At 42.6% G+C, this 27654-nt stretch overlaps 1 protein-coding gene across 10 annotated transcripts in view; it reads left to right on the top strand.

The window, feature by feature from the left end:
- CELF4 (CUGBP Elav-like family member 4) overlaps window positions 1-3791 on the top strand; it is an 893342-nt gene extending 889551 nt beyond the window's left edge. For all 10 annotated transcript variants that reach the window (XR_011852739.1, XM_072132849.1, XM_072132843.1 and 7 more), the window contains one exon: window positions 1287-3791. Coding sequence is in view for 1 of the 10 variants with exons in the window: in XM_072132849.1 (XP_071988950.1) it covers window positions 1287-1345 (59 nt within the window). In the remaining 9 variants the exon portion in view is untranslated. The remainder of the gene's footprint in view (window positions 1-1286) is intronic.
- Window positions 3792-27654: the final 23863 nt, after the last annotated feature.

Here is a 27654-nt window from a genome sequence, read left to right as displayed (position 1 = left end):
GATCGGGAGTCCCATTGATGTCAGTAATTGGAGCTTAAAATCCACATAAAATCAATCGAGATGTGTCATAAGCATTGGGGGTCACTGAAGTCAATTTTGTTGGGATAGGGTTTACATAAAAAAGTTTTAAAATTTATTGTTGATTTGCCGATTCTGTAAGATTTGTTTTGGTGATGAAAAAAATCCTTGATGAAACTCGAATGTATATATAAAAGTGGAGAACATTAATAGGTCCTGTCACCTACTACTAAATGGTGAATGACACGCCCCAAATGATTGCTGCGGATCAGAGATGAGCGGAGTCGATGTCCGAGTTCGGGTTCAGAATTCCGGTTGGCCGCCATACTCGGACATAATTCTGGATTGGCCTTTGAAGAGCCAATCCAGTATATGAATGCCACTTGCTATGGATATGACTGGCCAGGGGTGGCCGAAGCCATGGCTAAGATTGGCATTCGGTTGCCGAACCCCAACACGGATATCAAGTCCGCTCATCCCTACTGCCGATCCACGGATCAATTTGGTGTTTGTTTTTTAAGTCCGTCCACAAGTTATGACTCCTAAGAAGTTTAAATTTGAATTAGTCCAAGTTCACCAAGGGAGGGGGCGTTAACATGTGCAGAGACACCCCCCCCCCTTAAAATAAAATACCGCCCCCTTGGCTACAATTATTTAATTCACATATAGAGTTTTTGTTTTTTGAATGTTTGGACGGAATTTTAAAAAACAAAGACTGAAACTATCAGGGACTCAGTGTCCATCACGTGGGTTGTGTCATTTATCATTTTGTACTTGGTGACAAGTCCTCTCTTAAAGGAAATCTACCACCAGGATAAAGAATTGTAAACCAAGTACACTGACATACTGGTGAGTGCCCCCTCTGGTAGGTTCTGCTTTTCTTTTAGCTTCTTTGGACCTTATTTTTACAAGAAAAAGGTTTCACAAATTATGCAAATGAGCCTCTGGGGCTCCAAACTCTATAGATGTCAATGGAGCTTGGAGCCCCGAACGCTCACCTGCATAATTTTTAAAACATCTTTTTCTTAAAAACAAAGGCATACGAAGCTACAAGAAGAGCAGCTCCTGCAAAAGGGGGTACACACCAGTATGTCTGTGTGCTTGGTTTACAATCCTTCATCCTGGTGGTAGATTTCCTTTACTATAAGACCTAGTTACATTTTAGCAAACTTGATATTCTAATGTCAATTCTGTAGAGTTTTTTTTTGTAATTTTCTTATCTGATAAAACGAAAATAACTTCCTTTTTTAAAATTTTTTTTTCTCTAGGGCAGGAATTGAATGGGCCGTATTCTAACAATACAACACACGTCTATAAATATATATGATTGAGAAGCGCTGGATCACAACCTTGACATATCAGCAAAGTACCAATCATGCTGAAGACTACAGACTTTTCTTCTTTGATTGTTTAGACCGTAATATTTCTCCGACGAGAGTCTTTGCGTTCCGCTTTACGTGGAGGGAACCTGAAGTTGGCAACATCGGACAGAATCACGATCAATCGGAAATTTTTTCCGAATAGACAATGACAATATTACACACAAAAAAACAAAAAAACAAGGCTTTTTCTTCTAACAGGAAACCTGAAATGTGACAAGGAGTGCCTGTTTGTCACCACGAGTTCTGTTGCCATGGTAACCCCCATCGCAACTGTTACAAGAAGCATCGTATCCGTCATTCCTTAGCTATTTAGGGACCAAAGGACCAAACTTTTTATTGCAGACTTGTAGCTGTATGTAAAATAACGGAGTTAACTTCCTACTTTCCTCGGCTGTTCTTAAAACGGTTTGAGAGCGATTATATGAAATATGTACAAAAATGCTTACATGCTTTTAAAAAAAAAAAACAAAAAAAAAAACCGGCAAGATAATAGTTATTTGATACTATAGAAGGTTCTTTGGTTACATTCATTCAATTATGAAAAAAAATTTCCTATGGTTTTTTCTGTATATTACGAAAAGATAAGTATGTAGAGATAAAAATAGAGGATAGCTATTTAAAAAAAAAAAAAAAAGCAAACAAAATTAAAAAAAAAAGAACAAAAATAAAGTATATAAAAAAACGACAAAAAAAAAAAAAAAACGCATTAGAAAGATGGTAGTGGAAAAAAAAAAATGGTTTGTAAATGCTTCTAACTATTCCTTCCCCTCCCCACCGCCCCTTCTTTAAAATCCTAATAGTTGTACAGATTTAACAGAAAAGTTTAAGATAACTATATAATAGTAAAAAAAAAAAAAAAAAAAAATTAGAGAGCAAAAAAAAAAAAGTTAAAAAAAGCAAAAAAAAAAATAAAAATATATAGACGTTAGCGTTACGGCTAAAAAAAAGAAAGATGTTGTAGAACTGTAATTTTTGTAGAGTTTAGACTAAGCATAAATTCCTACTCTTTGCCAATCGCATATTGTATCGAGGAGGATGTGAGAGGCCGCGACGGCAGCTCCGAAAAAACGCAAGCATTCCACCGACTACGATAAAAAAAAAACAAACACTTGACTACTGTAAAACGATGCAACGGAATATTCTAGATACAACGGCTATTGTCTTTTTATCAGTTACTTTAACTTGAAGAATGACACAGCTAAAACCGCTTCATATCTTGGTAAAAAAAAAAAAACCTGCTATTTGCTGACCTTCCCATCATCCTCTGCTTTAGTAGTTTCCATATTTGTTCTAGACCTTCAGGGCAAAAGACAGCCTAGAACCTTAATGTTAAAAAAAAGAAAAAAAAAAAAAACACTAAAAAAAAAAAAATCTATATATATATACAATCTTTAAAGAATTTCTGAAACTGTTTACAAGGAATTTTGAAAAACAGGGGATGTTTCGAAAAAAAAAAAAATTAAAAAACGATGCTGGCTCTGTTTTTCTGTAAATACATTTGCATATTTTGTAGGTCTTTTAATTGTAACGATAGAGAAAAAAAAAAAAAACAAGGAATAAAATTATTTAAATGAAATAAAAAGCACGATATTTATCTTTGGTAATTGACTTTAGAGCAGTTTAAAAAAAAAAATAAGAAGAATAATGATGAGAATAATTCAGAACAAAAAAAAAAAAAAAGTCAATTTACTATTAAAATAACACATATATTTTAAGATATATCATATTTATTCTAAGTTATTTCCACGCTGTGAATTTTACGATTTTTTTTTTACGTCGTCGCCGCTCGTTTGAGTTGAACTGAAACGAGTGAAATCATTTTTAATTTTAATTTTTTTTTTTTTTTTTTTTTTTTGGTTTTTTTTTACAAATATATAGAAATATAGAGATATATAAATACACACTTATAGATCGGATTCCTGCAATGGATCATGGATTATTATTTTTTTTGTTCTTTTCCATTTGATTTTGTTGTGTTTATAATGGGCATGGAGGACTGGACTTACCCTCACTCTGGATACTTAGGATGTAACTTTCACCACTTGATACAATCTCCTGGTTCTACAAACCAATAATAACAATAATAACTCGAGTAGTAATTCTGTGATCCCTGCATTTGCTCATTAGAATGCCAGGCTGATACTTTTTCTAGATCTGATGGATCCTTCCTTGGATTTGCTTCCTTTCCGATTCTTTTTCCTATTCCTTGCCCACACTAAGGTATTTCCATCCTTCCTCTTTCTCTCTTCCTTTGACTCACGCTGTTAGTAAGTACAGGTGTGTACTGCAGCCGCATTTCCGTCCAACTGCTCTTTTCACTCTCGATTACCTTTAAAAAAAAAAAACAACAAAAAAAAAAAATCTCCTTGTAATCTTCTGTAATTATTGAATGACGCTTTTCAGCTTAGCCCTAAATAAAGCACAGTTTAAAAAAAAAAAAAAAAGTTGTCTACGTGGTTTCAGTTTTTTTTGTGAATGTTTTTCCTGGGTGATGTCAAGTTCTGCCCCTGTTTACACAACCTCAGGTTCTCTAATTGTTAAGAAAATCCACTGAATGAGCTCAAAGAAATCACACCCAGACGTATGGTATGGTATGGAAGTATGGTATAATATCTCACTCTGTGGAGAACTGATGCCATGCAAGGCGAGGCAGAGGTGAGATGCTTTATGTGTGTCACAAAGGATTATACAGAAACTTTCAGTGGGGAAGGACCTGGGCTTGGTTAGTTGAAGATAGAGAAGTAAGGTCCATAGTTCATTGGTTAGTAAATTATAACATGGGCATCGCAGATACAAAGGCTTTGTTTTCCCTGGAATAGATAGTTTTTGTAAATCACTAGTGGCTTATGTAAACATCAACCCAGGGAGTCTTGAATTCCTCGGTTTGATCAGCTTCGTCCATAGCCATCCGTCCTCTTAGTTTCAGCATTCAGCAAGCATATAACACATATAACAATACCTCAATGTACAGCATCAGATTATAATTTGGATAATCATTCTTATATTTAGTATGATTATAAATATTATTATCATCGTTCTATTTTAATATAGTTAAAAAAAGTGTTCTGATGTTCTTTTAATTACTAAAAGTAGTTTTGTAAAATCTAAAGAAAATAATAAATGGAGCAAATGATGAAGAATAACCCCCCCAAAAAAATTTTTACAATCCATGATATCCCAACAATTTCTGCACTCCTCGAGTGAGGAAAATCAGTAGTGCTGGGAACAGCACAGAACAACTACACCTATCCTATATATATGCACATAGCACAGTACTACTACTCCTATCCTGTATATATGGACACAGCACAGTACTACTACTCCTATCCTGTATATATGTGCACAGCACAGTACTACTACTCCTATCCTGTATATATGGGCACAGCACAGTACTACTACTCCTATCCTATAAATATGGACACAGCACAGTACTACTACTCCTACCCTGTATATATGGGCACAGTACAGTACTACTACTCCTATTATGTATATTTGGGCACAGCACAGTACTACTACTCCTATCCTGTATATATAAGGACACAGCACAGTACTACTACTCCTATACTATATATATGGACACAGCACAGTACTACTACTCCTATCCTGTATATATGGGCACAGTACAGTACTACTACTCCTACCCTGTATATATGGGTACAGCACAGTACTACTACTCCTATCCTGTATATTTGGGCACAGCACAGTACTACTACTCCGATCTGGTATATATGGGCACAGCACAGTACTACTACACCTATCCTGTATATAAGGGCACAGCACCGTACTACTGCTCCTATCCTGTATATATGGAAACAGCACAGTACTACTACTCCTATCCTGTATATATAAGAGCACAGTACTACTACTCCTATCCTGTATATATGCGCATAGCACAGTACTACTACTCCTATCCTGTATATATGGGCACAGCACAGTACTACTACTCCTATCCTATATAAATATGGGCACAGCACAGTACTACTACTCCTATCCTGTATATATGGGCACAGCACAGTACTACTACTACTATCCTGTATATATGGGCACAGCACAGTACTACTACTCCTATCCTGTATATATGGACACAGCACAGTACTACTACTCCTATCCTGCATATATGCACATAGCAAAGTACTACTACTCCTATCCTGTATATATGGGCACAGCACAGTACTACTACTCCTATCCTGTATATATGGGCACGGCACAGTACTACTACACCTATCCTGTATATATGCGCATAGCACAGTACTACTACTCCTATCCTGTATATATGGGCACAGCACAGTACTACTACTCCTATCCTGTATATATGGGCACAGCACAGTACTACTACTCCTATCCTATATATATATATGGGCACAGCACAGTACTACTACTCCTATCCTGTATATATGGGCACAGCACAGTACTACTACTACTATCCTGTATATATGGGCACAGCACAGTACTACTACTCGTATCCTATATATATATATATATATATATATATATATATATATGGGCACAGCACAATACTACTACTCCTATCCTGTATATATGGGCACAGCACAGTACTACTACACCTACCCCGTATATATGTGCACAGCACAGTACTACTACTCCTATCCTGTATATATGGGCACAGCACAGTACCACTAATCCTATCCTGTATATATGGGCACAGCACAGTACTACTACTCCTATCCTGTATATATGGGCACAGCACAGTACTACTTCTTCTATCCTGTATATATAGGCACAGCACAGTACTACTACTCCTATCCTGTGTATATGGGCACAGTACTACTACTCCTATACTGTATATATGGACACAGCACAGTACTACTACTCCTATCCTGTATATATGGGCACAGCACAGTGCTACTGCTCCTATCCTGTATATATGGACACAGCACAGTACTACTACTCCTATCCTGTATATATGGACACAGCACAGTACTAGTACTCCTATCCTGTATATATGGGCACAGAACAGTACTACTACTCCTATCCTGTATATATGGACACAGCACAGTACTACTACTCCTATCCTGTATATCTGGGAACAGCACAGTACTACTACTCCTATACTGTATATCTGGGAACAGCACAGTACTAATACTCCTATCCTGTATATATGGGCACAACACAGTACTACTACTCCTATCCTGTATATCTGGGAACAGCAGAGTACTACTACTCCTATCCTGTATATATGGGCACAGCACAGTAATACTACTCCTATCCTGTATATATAGATACAGCACAGCACTACTACTCCTATCCTGTATATATAGGTACAGCACAGTACTACTACTCCTATCCTGTATGTAGGGGCACAGCACAGTACTACTACTCCTTTCCTGTGTATATGAGGACACAGCACAGTACTACTGCTCCTATCCTGTATACTTGGAAACAGCACAGTACTACTACTCATAACCTTTGTATATGGACACAGCACAGTACTACTACTCCTACCCCATATATATGAGCACAGCACAGTACTACTGCTCCTATCCTGTATATATGGGCATGGCACAGTACTACTACTCCTATCCTATATATATGGGCACAGCAAAGCACAACTACTCCTATCCTGTATATATGGAAACAACATAGTACTACTACTCCTATCCTGCATATATGCACATAGCACAGTACTACTACTCCTATCCTGTATATATGGGCACAGCACAGTACTACTACTCCTATCCTGTATATATGGACACAGCACAGTACTACTACTCCTATCCTGTATATATGGGTACAGCACAGTACTACTACTCCTATCCTGTATATATGGGCACAGCACAGTACTACTACTCCTATCCTGTATATATGCGCATAGCACAGTACTACTACTCCTATCCTGTATAAATGGGCACAGCACAGTACTACTACTCCTACCCTGTATATATTGGGCACAGCACAGTACTATTTCTCCTATCCTGTATATATGGAAACAGCACAGTACTACTACTCCTATCCTGTATATATGAGCACAGCACAGTACTAATATTCCTATCCTGTATATATGGACACAGCACAGTAATACTTCTCCTATCCTGTATATATGGACACAGCACAGTAGTACTTCTCCTATCCTGTATATATGGACACAGCACAGTACTACTACTCCTATCCTGTATATATGGACACAGCACAGTACTACTACTCCTATCCTGTATATATATGGGCACAGCACAGTACTACTCCTCCTATCCTGTATATATGGGCACTGCACAGTAGTACTTCTCCTATCCTGTATATATGAGCACAGCACAGTACTACTACTCCTATCCTGTATATATGGGCACAGCACAGTACTACTACTCCTATCCTGTATATATGGGCACAGCACAGTACTACTACTCCTATCCTGTATATATGGGCACAGCACAGTACTACTACTCCTATCCTGTATATATGGGCACAGCACAGTACTACTACTCCTATCCTGTATATATTGGCACAGCACAGTACTACTACTCCTATACTGTAAATATGGGCACAGCACAGTACTACTACTCCTATCCTGTATATCTGGGAACAGCACAGTACTACTACTCCTATCCTGTATAATTGGAAACAGCACAGTACTACTACTCCTATCCTGTATATCTGGGAACAGCACAGTACTACTACTCCTATCCTTTATATATGGACACAGCACAGTACTACTACTCATATCCTGTATATATGGACACAGCACAGTACTACTACTCCTATCCTGTGTATATGGGCACAGTACAGTACTACTACTCCTACCCCATATATATGAGCACAGCACAGTACTACTGCTCCTATTCTGTATATATGGGCACGGCACAGTACCACTACTCCTATCCTATATATATGGGCACAGCAAAGCACAACTACTCCTATCCTGTATATATGGAAACAGCACAGTACTACTACTCCTATCCTGCATATATGCACATAGCACAGTACTACTACTCCTATCCTGTACATATGGGCACAGCACAGTACTACTACTCCTATCCTGTATATATGGGTACTGTACAGTACTACTACTCCTATCCTGTATATATGGGCACAGCACAGTACTACTACTCCTATCCCATATATATGGGCACAGCAAAGTACAACTACTCCTATCCTGTATATATGGAAACAGCACAGTACTACTACTCCTATCCTGCATATATGCACATAGCACAGTACTACTACTCCTATCCTGTACATATGGGCACAGCACAGTACTACTACTCCTATCCTGTATATATGGGTACTGTACAGTACTACTACTCCTATCCTGTATATATGGAAACAGCACAGTACTACTACTCCTATCCTTCATATATGCACATAGCAAAGTACTACTACTCTTATCCTGTATAATTGGAAACAGCACAGTACTACTACTCCTACCCCATATATGAGCACAGCACAGTACTACTGCTCCTATCCTGTATATATGGGCACGGCACAGTACCACTACTCCTATCCTGTATATATGGGCACGGCACAGTACCACTACTTCTATCCTGTATATATGGGCACAGCACAGTACCACTACTCCTATCCTATATATATGGGCACAGCAAAGCACAACTACTCCTATCCTGTATATATGGAAACAGCACAGTACTACTACTCCTATCCTGCATATATGCACATAGCACAGTACTACTACTCCTATCCTGTACATATGGGCACAGCACAGTACTACTACTCCTATCCTGTATATATGGGTACTGTACAGTACTACTACTCCTATCCTGTATATATGGGCACAGCACAGTACTACTACTCCTATCCCATATATATGGGCACAGCAAAGTACAACTACTCCTATCCTGTATATATGGAAACAGCACAGTACTACTACTCCTATCCTGCATTTTTGCACATAGCACAGTACTACTACTCCTATCCTGTACATATGGGCACAGCACAGTACTACTACTCCTATCCTGTATATATGGGTACTGTACAGTACTACTACTCCTATCCTGTATATATGGAAACAGCACAGTACTACTACTCCTATCATGCATATATGCACATAGCAAATTACTACTACTCCTATCCTGTATATATGGGCACAGCACAGTACTACTACTCCTATCCTGTATATATGCGCATAGCACAGTACTACTACTCATATCCTGTATATATGGGCACAGCACAGTACTACTACTCCTATCCTGTATAAATGGGCACAGCACAGTAGTACTACTCCTACCCTGTATATATTGGGCACAGCACGGTACTACTTCTCCTATCCTGTATATATGGACCCAGCACAGTACTACTTCTCCTATTCTGTGTATATGGACACAGCACAGTACTACTACTACTATACTGTATATATGGGCACAACACAGTACTACTACTCCTATCCTGTATATCTGGGAACAGCACAGTACTACTACTCCTATCCTGGATATATGGGCACAGCACAGTACTACTACTCCTATCCTGTATGTATGGGCACAGCACAGTACTACTACTCCTATCCTGTATATATGGGCACAGCACAGTACAACTACTCATATCCTGTATATGTGGGCACAGCACAGTACTACTACTCCTATCCTGTATATATGGGCACAGCACAGTACTACTACTCCGATCTGGTATATATGGGCACAGCACAGTACTACTACACCTATCCTGTATATAAGGGCACAGCACCGTACTACTGCTCCTATCCTGTATATATGGAAACAGCACAGTACTACTACTCCTATCCTGTATATATAAGAGTACAGTACTACTACTCCTATCCTGTATATATGCGCATAGCACAGTACTACTACTCCTATCCTGTATATATGGGCACAGCACAGTACTACTACTCCTATCCTATATAAATATGGGCACAGCACAGTACTACTACTCCTATCCTGTATATATGGGCACAGCACAGTACTACTACTACTATCCTGTATATATGGGCACAGCACAGTACTACTACTCCTATCCTGTATATATGGACACAGCACAGTACTACTACTCCTATCCTGCATATATGCACATAGCAAAGTACTACTACTCCTATCCTGTATATATGGGCACAGCACAGTACTACTACTCCTATCCTGTATATATGGGCACGGCACAGTACTACTACACCTATCCTGTATATATGCGCATAGCACAGTACTACTACTCCTATCCTGTATATATGGGCACAGCACAGTACTACTACTCCTATCCTGTATATATGGGCACAGCACAGTACTACTACTCCTATCCTATATATATATATATGGGCACAGCACAGTACTACTACTCCTATCCTGTATATATGGGCACAGCACAGTACTACTACTACTATCCTGTATATATGGGCACAGCACAGTACTACTACTCGTATCATATATATATATATATATATATATATATATATATATATATATATATATATATGGGCACAGCACAATACTACTACTCCTATCCTGTATATATGGGCACAGCACAGTACTACTACACCTACCCCGTATATATGTGCACAGCACAGTACTACTACTCCTATCCTGTATATATGGGCACAGCACAGTACCACTACTCCTATCCTGTATATATGGGCACAGCACAGTACTACTACTCCTATCCTGTATATATGGGCACAGCACAGTACTACTTCTTCTATCCTGTATATATAGGCACAGCACAGTACTACTACTCCTATCCTGTGTATATGGGCACAGTACTACTACTCCTATACTGTATATATGGACACAGCACAGTACTACTACTCCTATCCTGTATATATGGGCACAGCACAGTGCTACTGCTCCTATCCTGTATATATGGACACAGCACAGTACTACTACTCCTATCCTGTATATATGGACACAGCACAGTACTAGTACTCCTATCCTGTATATATGGGCACAGAACAGTACTACTACTCCTATCCTGTATATATGGACACAGCACAGTACTACTACTCCTATCCTGTATATCTGGGAACAGCACAGTACTACTACTCCTATCCTGTATATCTGGGAACAGCACAGTACTACTACTCCTATCCTGTATGTAGGGGCACAGCACAGTACTACTACTCCTTTCCTGTGTATATGAGGACACAGCACAGTACTACTGCTCCTATCCTGTATACTTGGAAACAGCACAGTACTACTACTCATAACCTTTGTATATGGACACAGCACAGTACTACTACTCCTACCCCATATATATGAGCACAGCACAGTACTACTGCTCCTATCCTGTATATATGGGCATGGCACAGTACTACTACTCCTATCCTATATATATGGGCACAGCAAAGCACAACTACTCCTATCCTGTATATATGGAAACAACATAGTACTACTACTCCTATCCTGCATATATGCACATAGCACAGTACTACTACTCCTATCCTGTATATATGGGCACAGCACAGTACTACTACTCCTATCCTGTATATATGGACACAGCACAGTACTACTACTCCTATCCTGTATATATGGGTACAGCACAGTACTACTACTCCTATCCTGTATAAATGGGCACAGCACAGTACTACTACTCCTACCCTGTATATATTGGGCACAGCACAGTACTATTTCTCCTATCCTGTATATATGGAAACAGCACAGTACTACTACTCCTATCCTGTATATATGAGCACAGCACAGTACTACTATTCCTATCCTGTATATATGGACACAGCACAGTAATACTTCTCCTATCCTGTATATATGGACACAGCACAGTACTACTACTCCTATCCTGTATATATGGACACAGCACAGTACTACTTCTCCTATCCTGTATATATGGACACAGCACAGTACTACTACTCCTATCCTGTATATATGGACACAGCACAGTACTACTACTCCTATCCTGTATATATATGGGCACAGCACAGTACTACTCCTCCTATCCTGTATATATGGGCACTGCACAGTAGTACTTCTCCTATCCTGTATATATGAGCACAGCACAGTACTACTACTCCTATCCTGTATATATGGGCACAGCACAGTACTACTACTCCTATCCTGTATATATGGGCACAGCACAGTACTACTACTCCTATCCTGTATATATGGGCACAGCACAGTACTACTACTCCTATCCTGTATATATGGGCACAGCACAGTACTACTACTCCTATCCTGTATAAATGGGCACAGCACAGTAGTACTACTCCTACCCTGTATATATTGGGCACAGCACGGTACTACTTCTCCTATCCTGTATATATGGACCCAGCACAGTACTACTTCTCCTATTCTGTGTATATGGACACAGCACAGTACTACTACTACTATACTGTATATATGGGCACAACACAGTACTACTACTCCTATCCTGTATATCTGGGAACAGCACAGTACTACTACTCCTATCCTGGATATATGGGCACAGCACAGTACTACTACTCCTATCCTGTATGTATGGGCACAGCACAGTACTACTACTCCTATCCTGTATATATGGGTACAGCACAGTACTACTACTCCTATCCTGTATATATATGGACAGAGCACTGTACTACTACTCCTATCCTGTATATATGGGCATGGCACAGTACTACTACTCCTATCCTATATATATGGGCACAGCAAAGCACAACTACTCCTATCCTGTATATATGGAAACAACATAGTACTACTACTCCTATCCTGCATATATGCACATAGCACAGTACTACTACTCCTATCCTGTATATATGGGCACAGCACAGTACTACTACTCCTATCCTGTATATATGGACACAGCACAGTACTACTACTCCTATCCTGTATATATGGGTACAGCACAGTACTACTACTCCTATCCTGTATATATGGGCACAGCACAGTACTACTACTCCTATCCTGTATATATGCGCATAGCACAGTACTACTACTCCTATCCTGTATAAATGGGCACAGCACAGTACTACTACTCCTACCCTGTATATATTGGGCACAGCACAGTACTATTTCTCCTATCCTGTATATATGGAAACAGCACAGTACTACTACTCCTATCCTGTATATATGAGCACAGCACAGTACTACTATTCCTATCCTGTATATATGGACACAGCACAGTAATACTTCTCCTATCCTGTATATATGGACACAGCACAGTACTACTACTCCTATCCTGTATATATGGACACAGCACAGTACTACTTCTCCTATCCTGTATATATGGACACAGCACAGTACTACTACTCCTATCCTGTATATATGGACACAGCACAGTACTACTACTCCTATCCTGTATATATATGGGCACAGCACAGTACTACTCCTCCTATCCTGTATATATGGGCACTGCACAGTAGTACTTCTCCTATCCTGTATATATGAGCACAGCACAGTACTACTACTCCTATCCTGTATATATGGGCACAGCACAGTACTACTACTCCTATCCTGTATATATGGGCACAGCACAGTACTACTACTCCTATCCTGTATATATGGGCACAGCACAGTACTACTACTCCTATCCTGTATATATGGGCACAGCACAGTACTACTACTCCTATCCTGTATATATGGGCACAGCACAGTACTACTACTCCTATCCTGTATAAATGGGCACAGCACAGTAGTACTACTCCTACCCTGTATATATTGGGCACAGCACGGTACTACTTCTCCTATCCTGTATATATGGACCCAGCACAGTACTACTTCTCCTATTCTGTGTATATGGACACAGCACAGTACTACTACTACTATACTGTATATATGGGCACAACACAGTACTACTACTCCTATCCTGTATATCTGGGAACAGCACAGTACTACTACTCCTATCCTGGATATATGGGCACAGCACAGTACTACTACTCCTATCCTGTATGTATGGGCACAGCACAGTACTACTACTCCTATCCTGTATATATGGGCACAGCACAGTACAACTACTCATATCCTGTATATATGGGCACAGCACAGTACTACTACTCCTATCCTGTATATATGGGCACAGCACAGTACTACTACTCCTATCCTGTATATATATGGACAGAGCACTGTACTACTACTCCTATCCTGTATAAATGGGCACAGCACAGTTGTACTACTCCTACCCTGTATATATTGGGCACAGCACAGTACTTCTACTCCTACCCTGTATATATGGAAACAGCACAGTACTACTTCTCCTATCCTGTGTATATGGACACAGCACAGTACTACTACTCCTATCCTGTATATATGGGCACAGCACAGTACTACTACTCCTATCCTGTATATATAGGTACAGCACAGTACTACTACTCCTTTCCTGTATATATAGGTACAGCACAGTGCTACTACACCTATCCTGTATACAGAGCCGGATTATAGGCGGGGCTCCCGGGGCTCGCGCCCAGGGGCCCCCACCATCCTGTTCCCGGGGTGGGCCTCCACCATATGGCAATTGAACTTTTGTAAAAATCATGCGGGCATTAGATCTGCGGCGCCAGCGGCGGACCGCTGGCGCTCCGGGACACTGAGCTCTCTGAAACTGGGAGCGATGCGCTGCGGCTGTGCTGCAGCGCATCGCTCCCGCCATGCACGGACACTACAGCTATCTGGAGAGCGGTGCGTTTCCACCCCCATCCGGATGCCTACCAGTCCCTGGTAGGAGACGATAAGCTGTCTGTCTCCACCTGGAGCGATGTGCTGCAACAATGCAGCACATCGCTCCTAGACAGAGACTTTCAGCTCCCTTCTTCTTTGTTGTTTCAGCGTCACAGGGTCACGTGCATTTCATTGTCACGTGACCTGCTGTGAGCCCGGGAAATGCCGGCTTCTGTGTACTGCCGGCTTATCTACTGTGAGAGGAGGCTTCCCTGCCTGTCATGGCTCAGCGCTTCCCTTCACAACTCGGCTGAAAGGTATTTTCTGAGAGAAGCTAAGTCCTGGACTGGGGGGGAAGGGGGTGTTCTCTGTCTGTGAAAGAAAAGGGGGTCTTCTGACCTGGGCTGGGGGTCTCTAGCTATGGGGGGGTGACTGTATATAGATGTACTGCAGGGGGCGAGGAGACTGTATATAGATGTACTGCAGGGGGCGAGGAGACTGTATATAGATGTGCTGCAGGGGGCGAGGAGACTGTATATAGATGTGCTGCAGGGGGCGAGGAGACTGTATATAGATGTACTGCAGGGGGCGAGGAGACTGTATATAGATGTACTGCAGGGGGAGAGGAGACTGTATATAGATGTGCTGCAGGGGGCGAGGAGACTGTATATAGATGTGCTGCAGGGGGCGAGGAGACTGTATATAGATGTACTGCAGGGGGCGAGGAGACTGTATATAGATGTACTGCAGGGGGCGAGGAGACTGTATATAGATGTGCTGCAGGGGGCGAGGAGACTGTTTATAGATGTACTGCAGGGGGCGAGGAGACTGTTTATAGATGTACTGCAGGGGGCGAGGAGACTGTATATAGATGTACTGCAGGGGGCGAGGAGACTGTATATAGATGTACTGCAGGGGGCGAGGAGACTGTATATAGATGTACTGCAGGGGGCGAGGAGACTGTATATAGATGTACTGCAGGGGGCGAGGAGACTGTATATAGATGTACTGCAGGGGGCGAGGAGACTGTATATAGATGTACTGCAGGGGGCGAGGAGACTGTATATAGATGTACTGCAGGGGGCGAGGAGACTGTATATAGATGTACTGCAGGGGGCGAGGAGACTGTATATAGATGTGCTGCAGGGGGCGAGGAGACTGTATATAGATGTACTGCAGGGGGCGAGGAGACTGTATATAGATGTACTGCAGGGGGCGAGGAGACTGTATATAGATGTACTGCAGGGGGCGAGGAGACTGTATATAGATGTGCTGCAGGGGGCGAGGAGACTGTATATAGATGTGCTGCAGGGGGCGAGGAGACTGTATATAGATGTACTGCAGGGGGCGAGGAGACTGTATATAGATGTACTGCAGGGGGCGAGGCGACTGTATATAGATGTACTGCAGGGGGCGAGGAGACTGTATATAGATGTACTGCAGGGGGCGAGGAGACTGTATATAGATGTACTGCAGGGGGCGAGGAGACTGTATATAGATGTGCTGCAGGGGGCGAGGAGACTGTATATAGATGTGCTGCAGGGGGCGAGGAGACTGTATATAGATGTACTGCAGGGGGCGAGGAGACTGTATATAGATGTACTGCAGGGGGCGAGGAGACTGTATATAGATGTACTGCAGGGGGCGAGGAGACTGTATATAGATGTACTGCAGGGGGCGAGGAGACTGTATATAGATGTACTGCAGGGGGCGAGGAGACTGTATATAGATGTACTGCAGGGGGCGAGGAGACTGTATATAGATGTACTGCAGGGGGCGAGGAGACTGTATATAGATGTACTGCAGGGGGCGAGGAGACTGTATATAGATGTACTGCAGGGGGCGAGGCGACTGTATATAGATGTACTGCAGGGGGCGAGGAGACTGTATATAGATGTACTGCAGGGGGCGAGGAGACTGTATATAGATGTACTGCAGGGGGCGAGGCGGCTGTATGTGGCTGTGTTACTAGGGATGAGGCGGCTGTATTACTGGGGGTTGAGGCGGCTGTATTACTGGGGTGTGAGGCGGCTGTATGTGGCTGTGTTACTGGGGGGTGAGGCGGCTGTATGTGGCTGTGTTACTGGGGGGTGAGGCGGCTGTGTTACTGGGGGGTGAGGTGGCTGTGTTACTGGGGGGTGAGGCGGCTGTGTTACTGGGGGGTGAGGCGGCTGTATGTGGGTGTATTACTGGGGGTTGAGGCGGCTGTATTACTGGGGGATGAGGCGGCTGTATGTGGGTGTATTACTGGGGGTTGAGGCGGCTGTATTACTAGGCGGCTGTATGTGGATGTATTGCTGCAAGCATAGTGGATTGTGAGCAGGATAATTTGTATCTTTGTTGCATTCGGTTGGGGCCTCCACCAGATTTTGCGCCCAGGGGCCCCCACCAGCCTTAATCCGGCCCTGCCTGTATATATAGACACAGCTCAGTACTACTACTCCTTTCCTGTATATATAGGCACAGCACAGTACTACTACTCCTACCCTGTATATATGGGCACAGTACTACTACTCCTATCCTGTATATATGAGGACACACCACAGTACTACTGCTCCTATCCTGTAAATATGAGGACACAGGACAGTACTACTACTCCTATCCTTTATATATGAGGACACAGCACAGTACTACTGCTCATCTCCTGTATGATTGGAAACAGCACAGTACTACTACTCATAACCTTTGTATATGGTCACAGCACATTACTACTACTCCTTCCCCATATATATGAGCACAGCACAGTACTACTGCTCCTATCCTATATATATGGGCACAGCACAAATACTGCCATCCTGTATATATGGAAACAGCACAGTACTACTACTCCTATCCTGCATATATGCACATAGCACAGTACTACTACTCCTATCCTGTATATATGGGCACAGCACAGTACTACTACTCCTATCCGGTATATATGCGCATAGCACAGTACTACTACTCCTATCCTGTATATATGGACACAGCACAGTACTACTACTCCTATCCTGTATTTATGGGCACAGCACAGTACTACTACTCCTATCCTGTATATATGCGCATAGCACAGTACTACTACTCCTATCCTGTATATATGAGCCTAGCACAGTAATACTACTCCTATCCTGTATATATGGACACAGCACAGTACTACTACTCCCATCCTGTATATATGGACACAGCACAGTACTACTACTCCTATCCTGTATATATGGAAACAGCACAGTACTACTAGTCATATCCTGTATATATGAAAACAGTACAGTACTACTACTCCTATCCTTTATATATGGACACAGCACAGTACTACTACTCATATCCTGTATATATGGACACAGCACATTACTACTACTCCTATCCTGTATATATGGGCACAGCACAGTACTACTACTCCTATCCTGTATGTATGGGCACAGCACAGTAGTACTACTCCTACCCTAAATATATGGGGCACAGCACAGTACAACTACTCCTGTCCTGTATATATGAGCACGGCACAGTACTACTACTCCTATCCTGTATATAAGGACACAGCACAGTACTACTACTCCTATCCTGTATATATGTGCACAGCACAGTACTACTACTCCTATCCTGTGTATATGGACACAGCACAGTACTACTACTCCTATCCTGTATATATGGGCACAGTACTACTACTCCTATCCTGTATATAGGGGAACAGCACAGTACTACTACTCCTATCCTGTATATATGGGCACAGCACAGTACTACTACTCCTATCCTCTACATATATGGGTACTGTACAGTACTACTACTCCTATCCTGTATATATGGACACAGCACAGTACTACTACTCCTATCCTGTATATATGAGTACAGCACAGTACTACTACTCTTATCCTGTATATATGGGAACAGCACAGTACTACTACTCCTATCCTGTGTATATGGACACAGCACAGTACTACTACTCCTATCCTGTATATATGGGCACAGTACTACTACTCCTATCCTGTATATAGGGGAACAGCACAGTACTACTACTCCTATCCTGTATATATGGGCTCAGCACAGTACTACTACTCCTATCCTGTATATATGAGGACCCAGCACAGTACTTCTACTCCTATCCTGTATATATGAGTACAGCACAGTACTACTACTCCTATCCTGTATATATGGGCACAGCACAGTACTACTACTCCTATCCTGTATATATGGGCACAGCACAGTACTACTACTCCTATCCTGTATATATGGGCACAACACAGTACTACTACTCCTATCCTGTATATATGGGTACAGCACAGTACTACTACTCCTATCCTGTATATATGGGCACAGCACAGTACTACTACTCTTGTTCTATGTATATTGACACCCTGATGTACTACTGCTCCTAATCTGTATATGGAAACAGCACATTGCTGCTCTTATCCTGTGTAGATGGACACATCACAGTATTATTACTCCTACTCTGTATACTGTATACAGACACAGCAAAGAACTGCTACTCCTTTCCTGTATATACAGACACAGCACAGGGGCTGATGTAATGTGAGTGTGATGGGTACATAAAAGAGCATTTACATAGGAGTGTACTGAAAGGGGGGTAACTACAATTTGGGGTAATGAATAGGGGGCAATATACTATTTGGCAGCCAGGCCCTTTTCTGATACTGGGCGGGTGGGTGACCAATGGTTAAGGCAACAGGGGACCGCCAGCAGCTACACACTGCCACCAGTAGAGAAAAAACAGTATTCACCTTCCATCGCTCCCAGCGGCTCCTCTTCTCCTTCTTCTTTAGCAGTAGCATAGACTACGTCATGAGGCACCGCTTCATAGTGTGCACAGTGAAGAGCACATACTGGAGGAGAAAAGTGCTGGCTACCTATATACTGGGAGGATGGCAGTGTGCTGGCTACCTATATACTGGGAGGATGGCAGTGTGCTGGCTACCTATATACTGGGAGGATGGCAGTGTGTTGGCTACCTATATACTGGGGGGATGGCAGTGTGCTCGCTACTTATATACTGGGAGGATGGCAGTGTGCTGGCTACCTATATACTGGGAGGATGGCAGTGTGCTGGCTACCTATATACTGGGAGGATGGCAGTGTGCTGGCTACCTATATACTGGGAGGATGGCAGTGTGCTGGCTACCTATATACTGGGGGGATGGCAGTGTGCTAGCTACCTATATAATGGGAGGATGGCAGTGTGCTAGCTACCTATATACTGGGAGGATGGTAGTGTGCTGGCTACCTATATACTGGGAGGATGGCAGTGTGCTGGCTACCTATATACTGGGAGGATGGTAGTGTGGTGGCTACCTATATACTGGGAGGATGGCAGTGTGCGGGCTACTTATATACTGGGAGGATGGCAGTGTGCGGGCTACCTATATACTGGGAGGATGGCAGTGTGCTGGCTACCTATATACTGGAAGGATGGCAGTGTGCAGGCTACCTATATACTGGGAGGATGGCAGTGTGCGGGCTACCTATATACTGGGAGGATGGCAGTGTGCTGGCTACCTATATACTGGGAGGATGGCAGTGTGCAGGCTACCTATATACTGGGAGGAAGGTAGTGTGGTGGTTACCTATATACTGGGAGGATGGCAGTGTGCTAGCTACCTATATACTGGGAGGATGGCAGTGTGCTAGCTACCTATATACTGGGAGGATGGTAGTGTGGTGGCTACCTATATACTGGGAGGATGGCAGTGTGCGGGCTACCTATATACTGGGAGGATGGCAGTGTACTGGCTACCTATATACTGGGAGGATGGTAGTGTGGTGGCTACCTATATACTGGGAGGATGGCAGTGTGCGGGCTACCTATATACTGGGAGGATGGCAGTGTGCTGGCTACTTATATACTGGGGGGATGGCAGTGTGCTAGCTACCTATACACTGGGAGGATGGCAGTGTGCTGGCTGCCTATATACTGGGAGGATGGTAGTGTGCTGGCTACCTATATACTGGGAGGATGGCAGTGTGCTGGCTACCTATATACTGGGAGGATGGTAGTGTGGTGGCTACCTATATACTGGGAGGATGGCAGTGTGCAGGCTACCTATATACTGGGAGGATGGCAGTGTGCAGGCTACCTATATACTGGGAGGATGGTAGTGTGGTGGCTACCTATATACTGAGAGGATGGTAGTGTGGTGGCTACCTATATACTGGGAGGATGGCGGTGTGCAGGCTACCTATATACTGGGAGGATGGCAGTGTACTGGCTACCTATATACTGGGAGGATTGCAGTGTGCGGGCTACCTATATACTGGGAGGATTGCAGTGTGCTGGCTACCTATATACTGGGAGGATGGCAGTGTACTGGCTACCTATATACTGGGAGGATGGCAGTGTGCAGGCTACCTATATACTGGGAAGATGGCAGTGTGCGGGCTACCTATATACTGAGAGGATGGCAGTGTGCTGGCTACCTATATACTGGGAGGATGGTAGTGTGCTGGCTACCTATATACTGGGAGGATGGCAGTGTGCGGGCTACCTATATACTGGGAGGATGGCAGTGTGCGGGCTACCTATATACTGGGAGGATGGCAGTGTGCAGGCTACCTATATACTGGGAGGATGGCAGTGTGCAGGCTACCTATATACTGGGAGGATGGTAGTGTGGTGGCTACCTATATACTGAGAGGATGGTAGTGTGGTGGCTACCTATATACTGGGAGGATGGCGGTGTGCAGGCTACCTATATACTGGGAGGATGGCAGTGTACTGGCTACCTATATACTGGGAGGATTGCAGTGTGCGGGCTACCTATATACTGGGAGGATTGCAGTGTGCTGGCTACCTATATACTGGGAGGATGGCAGTGTACTGGCTACCTATATACTGGGAGGATGGCAGTGTGCAGGCTACCTATATACTGGGAAGATGGCAGTGTGCGGGCTACCTATATACTGAGAGGATGGCAGTGTGCTGGCTACCTATATACTGGGAGGATGGTAGTGTGCTGGCTACCTATATACTGGGAGGATGGCAGTGTGCGGGCTACCTATATACTGGGAGGATGGCAGTGTGCGGGCTACCTATATACTGGGAGGATGGTAGTGTGCTGGCTACCTATATACTGGGAGGATGGCAGTGTGCTAGCTACCTATATACTGGGAGGATGGCAGTGTGCTGGCTACCTATATACTGGGAGGGTGGTAGTGTGGTGGCTACCTATATACTGGGAGGATGGTAGTGTGGTGGCTACCTATATACTGAGAGGATGGTAGTGTGGTGGCTACCTATATACTGGGAGGATGGCAGTGTGCGGGCTACCTATATACTGGGAGGATTGCAGTGTGCTGGCTACCTATATACTGGGAGGATGGCAGTGTGCGGGCTACCTATATACTGGGAGGATGGCAGTGTACTGGCTACCTATATACTGGGAGGATGGCAGTGTGCAGGCTACCTATATACTGGGAGGATGGCAGTGTGCGGGCTACCTATATACTGAGAGTGCTGGCTGCCTATATACTGGGGGGAGACTGATTCGTGGGAACAAACAACCTCAATCACATGTGCAGACATGTAAGTCAATCATCGACTGAGATTTTTGCTCAAAGTCCAGGGTGTCATTGTGCCACTCTATGGGCTCATGCTGCTGCTGCCGCCACCTCCACACTCTTATCAATGTGCCACTTTGTGGCCTACCATGTTTCTGCCACCTCCATAACTTGTCATTGTGCCACTCTGCAGCCTACTCATGGCGCTGCCACTGACTGCTGTCTCCCTGGAACACCCTGTGATTTCCATAATGCTGTTTTCACCCTCCATCACTCTATGACGTTGCCACTATGTTTGGTTTTCACCTTCATTTCATCTGTCAGAAGGAGGAAAAGCCTCTGCATTGAAAGCCAAAAGCAGGAGTGGATACAGAACACAGAGGGCATGCAAGTATCCCATTTACTGCTCATCTGTATTCTGGATCAACTCCTGTTTGTTTTTGGCTTTAGCAATACTGATGGATTATTGACCGATTAAAAGCGGACACTGACAGGTGAAAAGAAGGGCAAAATGATCAGTGACGTCAATGCAGAATTACTGCCGACATCCTCTGCACTCTTTTGGGGGGGTTTTACATGTATCCGCGTATAACAGAACAGGTTCTGTTGTAATCTATGGAATCATCTGATGTCAGTGTAAGAAGAGTGCACTCTGTGATGTTATGGTGGGATCTTGGCCCTCAGCTCAGTCCTTTCGAGCTGGCACAGACGTTACCTTGTCAGGCTGCGTTCCCGCTTTGCTTATTTGGGGAAGCTGGCCTCTGTAAGTGCACATGGAAGTGAAGAGTGAAGCGATTCTAAGAGCGACGGCTGTTATGTGCATGTCATACTAAAACACAGCATTGTCTGAAGACCAAACCGCGCTCCCTATGCATATTTAAGCATGGCACAACCTTCTACAACACCCTACAGGCTCTCTGCAGCCAGGAAACACCTGTTTTTAATGTGATTCTTCATGATTCGATTTGGGCAAAACAAATTTTGTTGGAAAATTCAGCAAACTCGGCGAATCGAATTTTTGAAAAATTCGCCCATCTCTAGTGGGGGGTTTTAAATTCGCTCTGTACGAAAAATTACCTACAAACTGCCCTGGGGGAGATATCAAAAGGGTTTCCTTGTGGTCACACTATTGGGTAGGGTTGATTGTAACATTTAAAGGGTCAACACCTCTAATCGGTGCCAGCACTGGGTGTTTTGGGTGGGTGTTCACGTTCGGATACTCAAACTTTCATTCAAAGTTTGTCGGATCTCTACGAACCTGAACTTCACTAGTTACGGCACAAAATTAATTTTAGTGGTAGTTTTGGTGGCCGGTAGTTTCGCACCTCACCCTACAGTTATGGAGGGGAAGCCAAAAGGTCTCTATGGGACCCAATCACTTCCAGTCCTATATAGGAAATCCTGCTCCTTCGTAGTAAAATTTTGGAAAATTTAGGTAAAGGACTGGAGTTACTCCCTCTCCTGACCCTTAAAGGACCCATCTCTAAAAATGAAGTCAGGAATATTTTGTGAATGAAAATATGCGATTTTATCATTCATCAATAAGTAACATTTTGCCCCATTCTGAATCAAACAGATTGTACTATTTTAGGATTCGGGAGCTCCGACGATTTCCTGATGAAAATAAACACAGTGACGACATAATGGATAAAGTTCTCACAAACGCTTTGCTGTTTTTGGGCTGCGCTGTGTTTCCCATCCTCCGTATTACATGTCAAGGCTCAATCTGATTTTCCAACTCATTGAAGACGTTCACCGGTCGCTGTTGAGCAATTTCATGAATCGCTTTTGAGTTCCTTATTCAGAGATTTGAAAATAGAAAACAACCGATTGTGGAAAAAAAAGAACAAATTCAACAATTAACCACTTGAGACTTCAGACCTCAAAATAGAGAAGTTCTAGCAGCTCCACAATAGGGTCCATGCTAGGTGTTATCTATGGCGTCATCTTCATCACAACCAAAAGGGCCAATATTTCTAACCAAGTTTCTATCGTTGATGAAGTCATATATCATTTATCTCAAGGAGAGATGATGGATAGATGAAGGATAGATGATGGATAGATGAAGGATAGATGATGGATACATGATGGATAGATGATGGATAGATGATGGACAGATGATGGATAGATGATGGATAGATGATGGATAGATGATGGATAGATGAAGGATAGATGATGGATACATGATGGATAGATGATGGATAGATGATGGACAGATGATGGATAGATGATGGATAGATGATGGATAGATGATGGATAGATGAAGGATAGATGAAGGATAGATGAAGGATAGATGATGGATACATGATGGATAGATGATGGATAGATGAAGGATAGATGAAGGATAGATGAAGGATAGATGATGGATAGATGATGGATAGATGAAGGATAGATGATGGATAGATGATGGAGAGATGATGGATAGATGAAGGATAGATGAAGGATAGATGATGGATAGATGATGGATAGATGATGGATAGATGAAGGATAGATGATGGATAGATGATGGACAGATGATGGATAGATGAAGGATAGATGATGGATAGATAAGGGATAGATGATGGACAGATGATGGATAGATGATGGATAGATGAAGGATAGATGATGGATAGATGAAGGATAGATGATGGATAGATGAATGGATAGGTGATGGATAGATGATGGATAGATGATGGATAGATGATGGATAGATGAAGGATAGATGATGGATAGATGAAGGATAGATGAAGGATAGATGAAGGATAGATGAAGGATAGATGAAGGATAGATGAAGGATAGATGAAGGATAGATGATGGATAGATGAAGGATAGATGAAGGATAGATGAAGGATAGATGAAGGATAGATGATGGATAGATGAAGGATAGATGAAGGATAGATGAAGGATAGATGAAGGATAGATGAAGGATAGATGATGGATAGATGAAGGATAGATGAAGGACAGATGATGGATAGATGAAGGATAGATGATGGACAGATGACGGATAGATGAAGGACAGATGATGGACAGATGATGGATAGATGAAGGATAGATGATGGACAGATGACAGATAGATGAAGGACAGATGATGGACAGATGACAGATAGATAAGGGATAGATGATGGACAGAGGATGAATAGATGATGGACAGATGATGGATAGATGATGGATAGATGACAGATAGATGAAGGATAGATGATGGACAGATGACAGATAGATGAAGGGTAGATGATGGACAGATAAAGGATAGATAAGGGATAGATGAAGGATAGATGATGGACAGATGACAGATAGATGAAGGATAGATGATGGACAGAGGATGGATAGATGATGGGTAGATGATGGATAGATGATGGATAGATGATGGATAGATGATGGATAGATGATGGACAGATGATGGATAGATGAAGGATAGATGATGGATAGATGATGGACAGATGATGGATAGATGAAGGATAGATAAAGGATAGATAAGGGATAGATGATGGACAGATGATGGGTAGATGAAGGATAGATGATGGATAGATGAAGGATAGATGAAGGACAGATGATGGGTAGATGATGGATAGATGATGGATAGATGAAGGATAGATGATGGATAGATGATGGATAGATGAAGGATAGATGATGGATAGATAAGGGATAGATGATGGACAGATGATGGACAGATGATGGACAGATGATGGACAGATGATGGACAGATGATGGACAGATGATGGACAGATGATGGACAGATGATGGACAGATGATGGACAGATGATGGACAGATGATGGACAGATGATGGATAGATGATGGACAGATGATGGACAGATGATGGACAGATGATGGACAGATGATGGATAGATGATGGACAGATGATGGACAGATGATGGACAGATGATGGACAGATGATGGATAGATGATGGACAGATGATGGACAGATGATGGATAGATGATGGACAGATGATGGACAGATGATGGACAGATGATGGATAGATGATGGACAGATGATGGATAGATGATCGACAGATGATGGACAGATGATGGATAGATGATGGACAGATGATGGACAGATGATGGACAGATGATGGATAGATGATGGATAGATGAAGGATAGATGATGGACAGATGATGGATAGATGATGGATAGATGATGGACAGATGATGGACAGATGATGGACAGATGATGGACAGATGATGGACAGATGATGGACAGATGATGGATAGATGATGGACAGATGATGGACAGATGATGGACAGATGATGGATAGATGATGGACAGATGATGGACAGATGATGGACAGATGATGGACAGATGATGGATAGATGATGGACAGATGATGGACAGATGATGGACAGATGATGGATAGATGATGGACAGATGATGGACAGATGATGGACAGATGATGGATAGATGATGGATAGATGATGGACAGATGATGGACAGATGATGGACAGATGATGGACAGAGGATGAATAGATGATGGATAGATGATGGATAGATGATGGATAGATGAAGGATAGATGATGGATAGATGATGGACAGATGATGGACAGATGATGGACAGATGATGGATAGATGATGGATAGATGATGGACAGATGATGGACAGATGATGGACAGATGATGGATAGATGATGGATAGATGATGGGCCACCATGTTCCTTTTGGTATTAACCCATTTGGTATGTCAGAGATATGAAAAACTTTACAGCTTTTGGTGCCACCATATGACTTATTGTGACCATTTCTTAATGGGGTAAAGATATGAAGGTGACATTATATCAGTACCAAGCAAGATATATGATGTGGACCATAGCAGGTCTAATGCTGATCCTACACATTAGATACATACACCAATTACACTGGACCCCGAGAGGTGACCATGTGTACAGGGACCTACTGCTGCCCCAGATGGCAGTGATGTCATTGGAAGATAATAATATGGACGATTCCCGCGGCCGCCCGGGGCCTGATGCTCCCGATTTATCACTGGGGCTGCAGATATTATATACAGGGGGCTATATAATAAGGGGTATGCGGTGAATAAATAATAAGTATGTGTTTGGGGGCCATATATACATCTATATATCATACAATACATTGATCAGGGGGATTGGAGGGAAGTGTCTCCTTATAGTTATATTATATAAAGTGTAACATGTTCAGGAGATAATATATAATCATTTCTATGAATAATACGGCTGTTATATGGTGACAGCGCAGCCAGTGGAATCCTGGGAATACGATAATATAAGTGACTGTGATATTTTTAGTTGCGCAGTGAAAATTAAAAGTTACTCAAAACATCTTGGGAAAAATTCTACAG

This window comes from Engystomops pustulosus, chromosome 1, assembly GCF_040894005.1.
Source record: "Engystomops pustulosus chromosome 1, aEngPut4.maternal, whole genome shotgun sequence".
Lineage (NCBI taxonomy): Eukaryota > Metazoa > Chordata > Amphibia > Anura > Leptodactylidae > Engystomops > Engystomops pustulosus.
The sequence above is the reverse complement of the archived record's forward strand: the minus strand, read 5'-3'. Positions and strand labels throughout refer to the sequence as shown.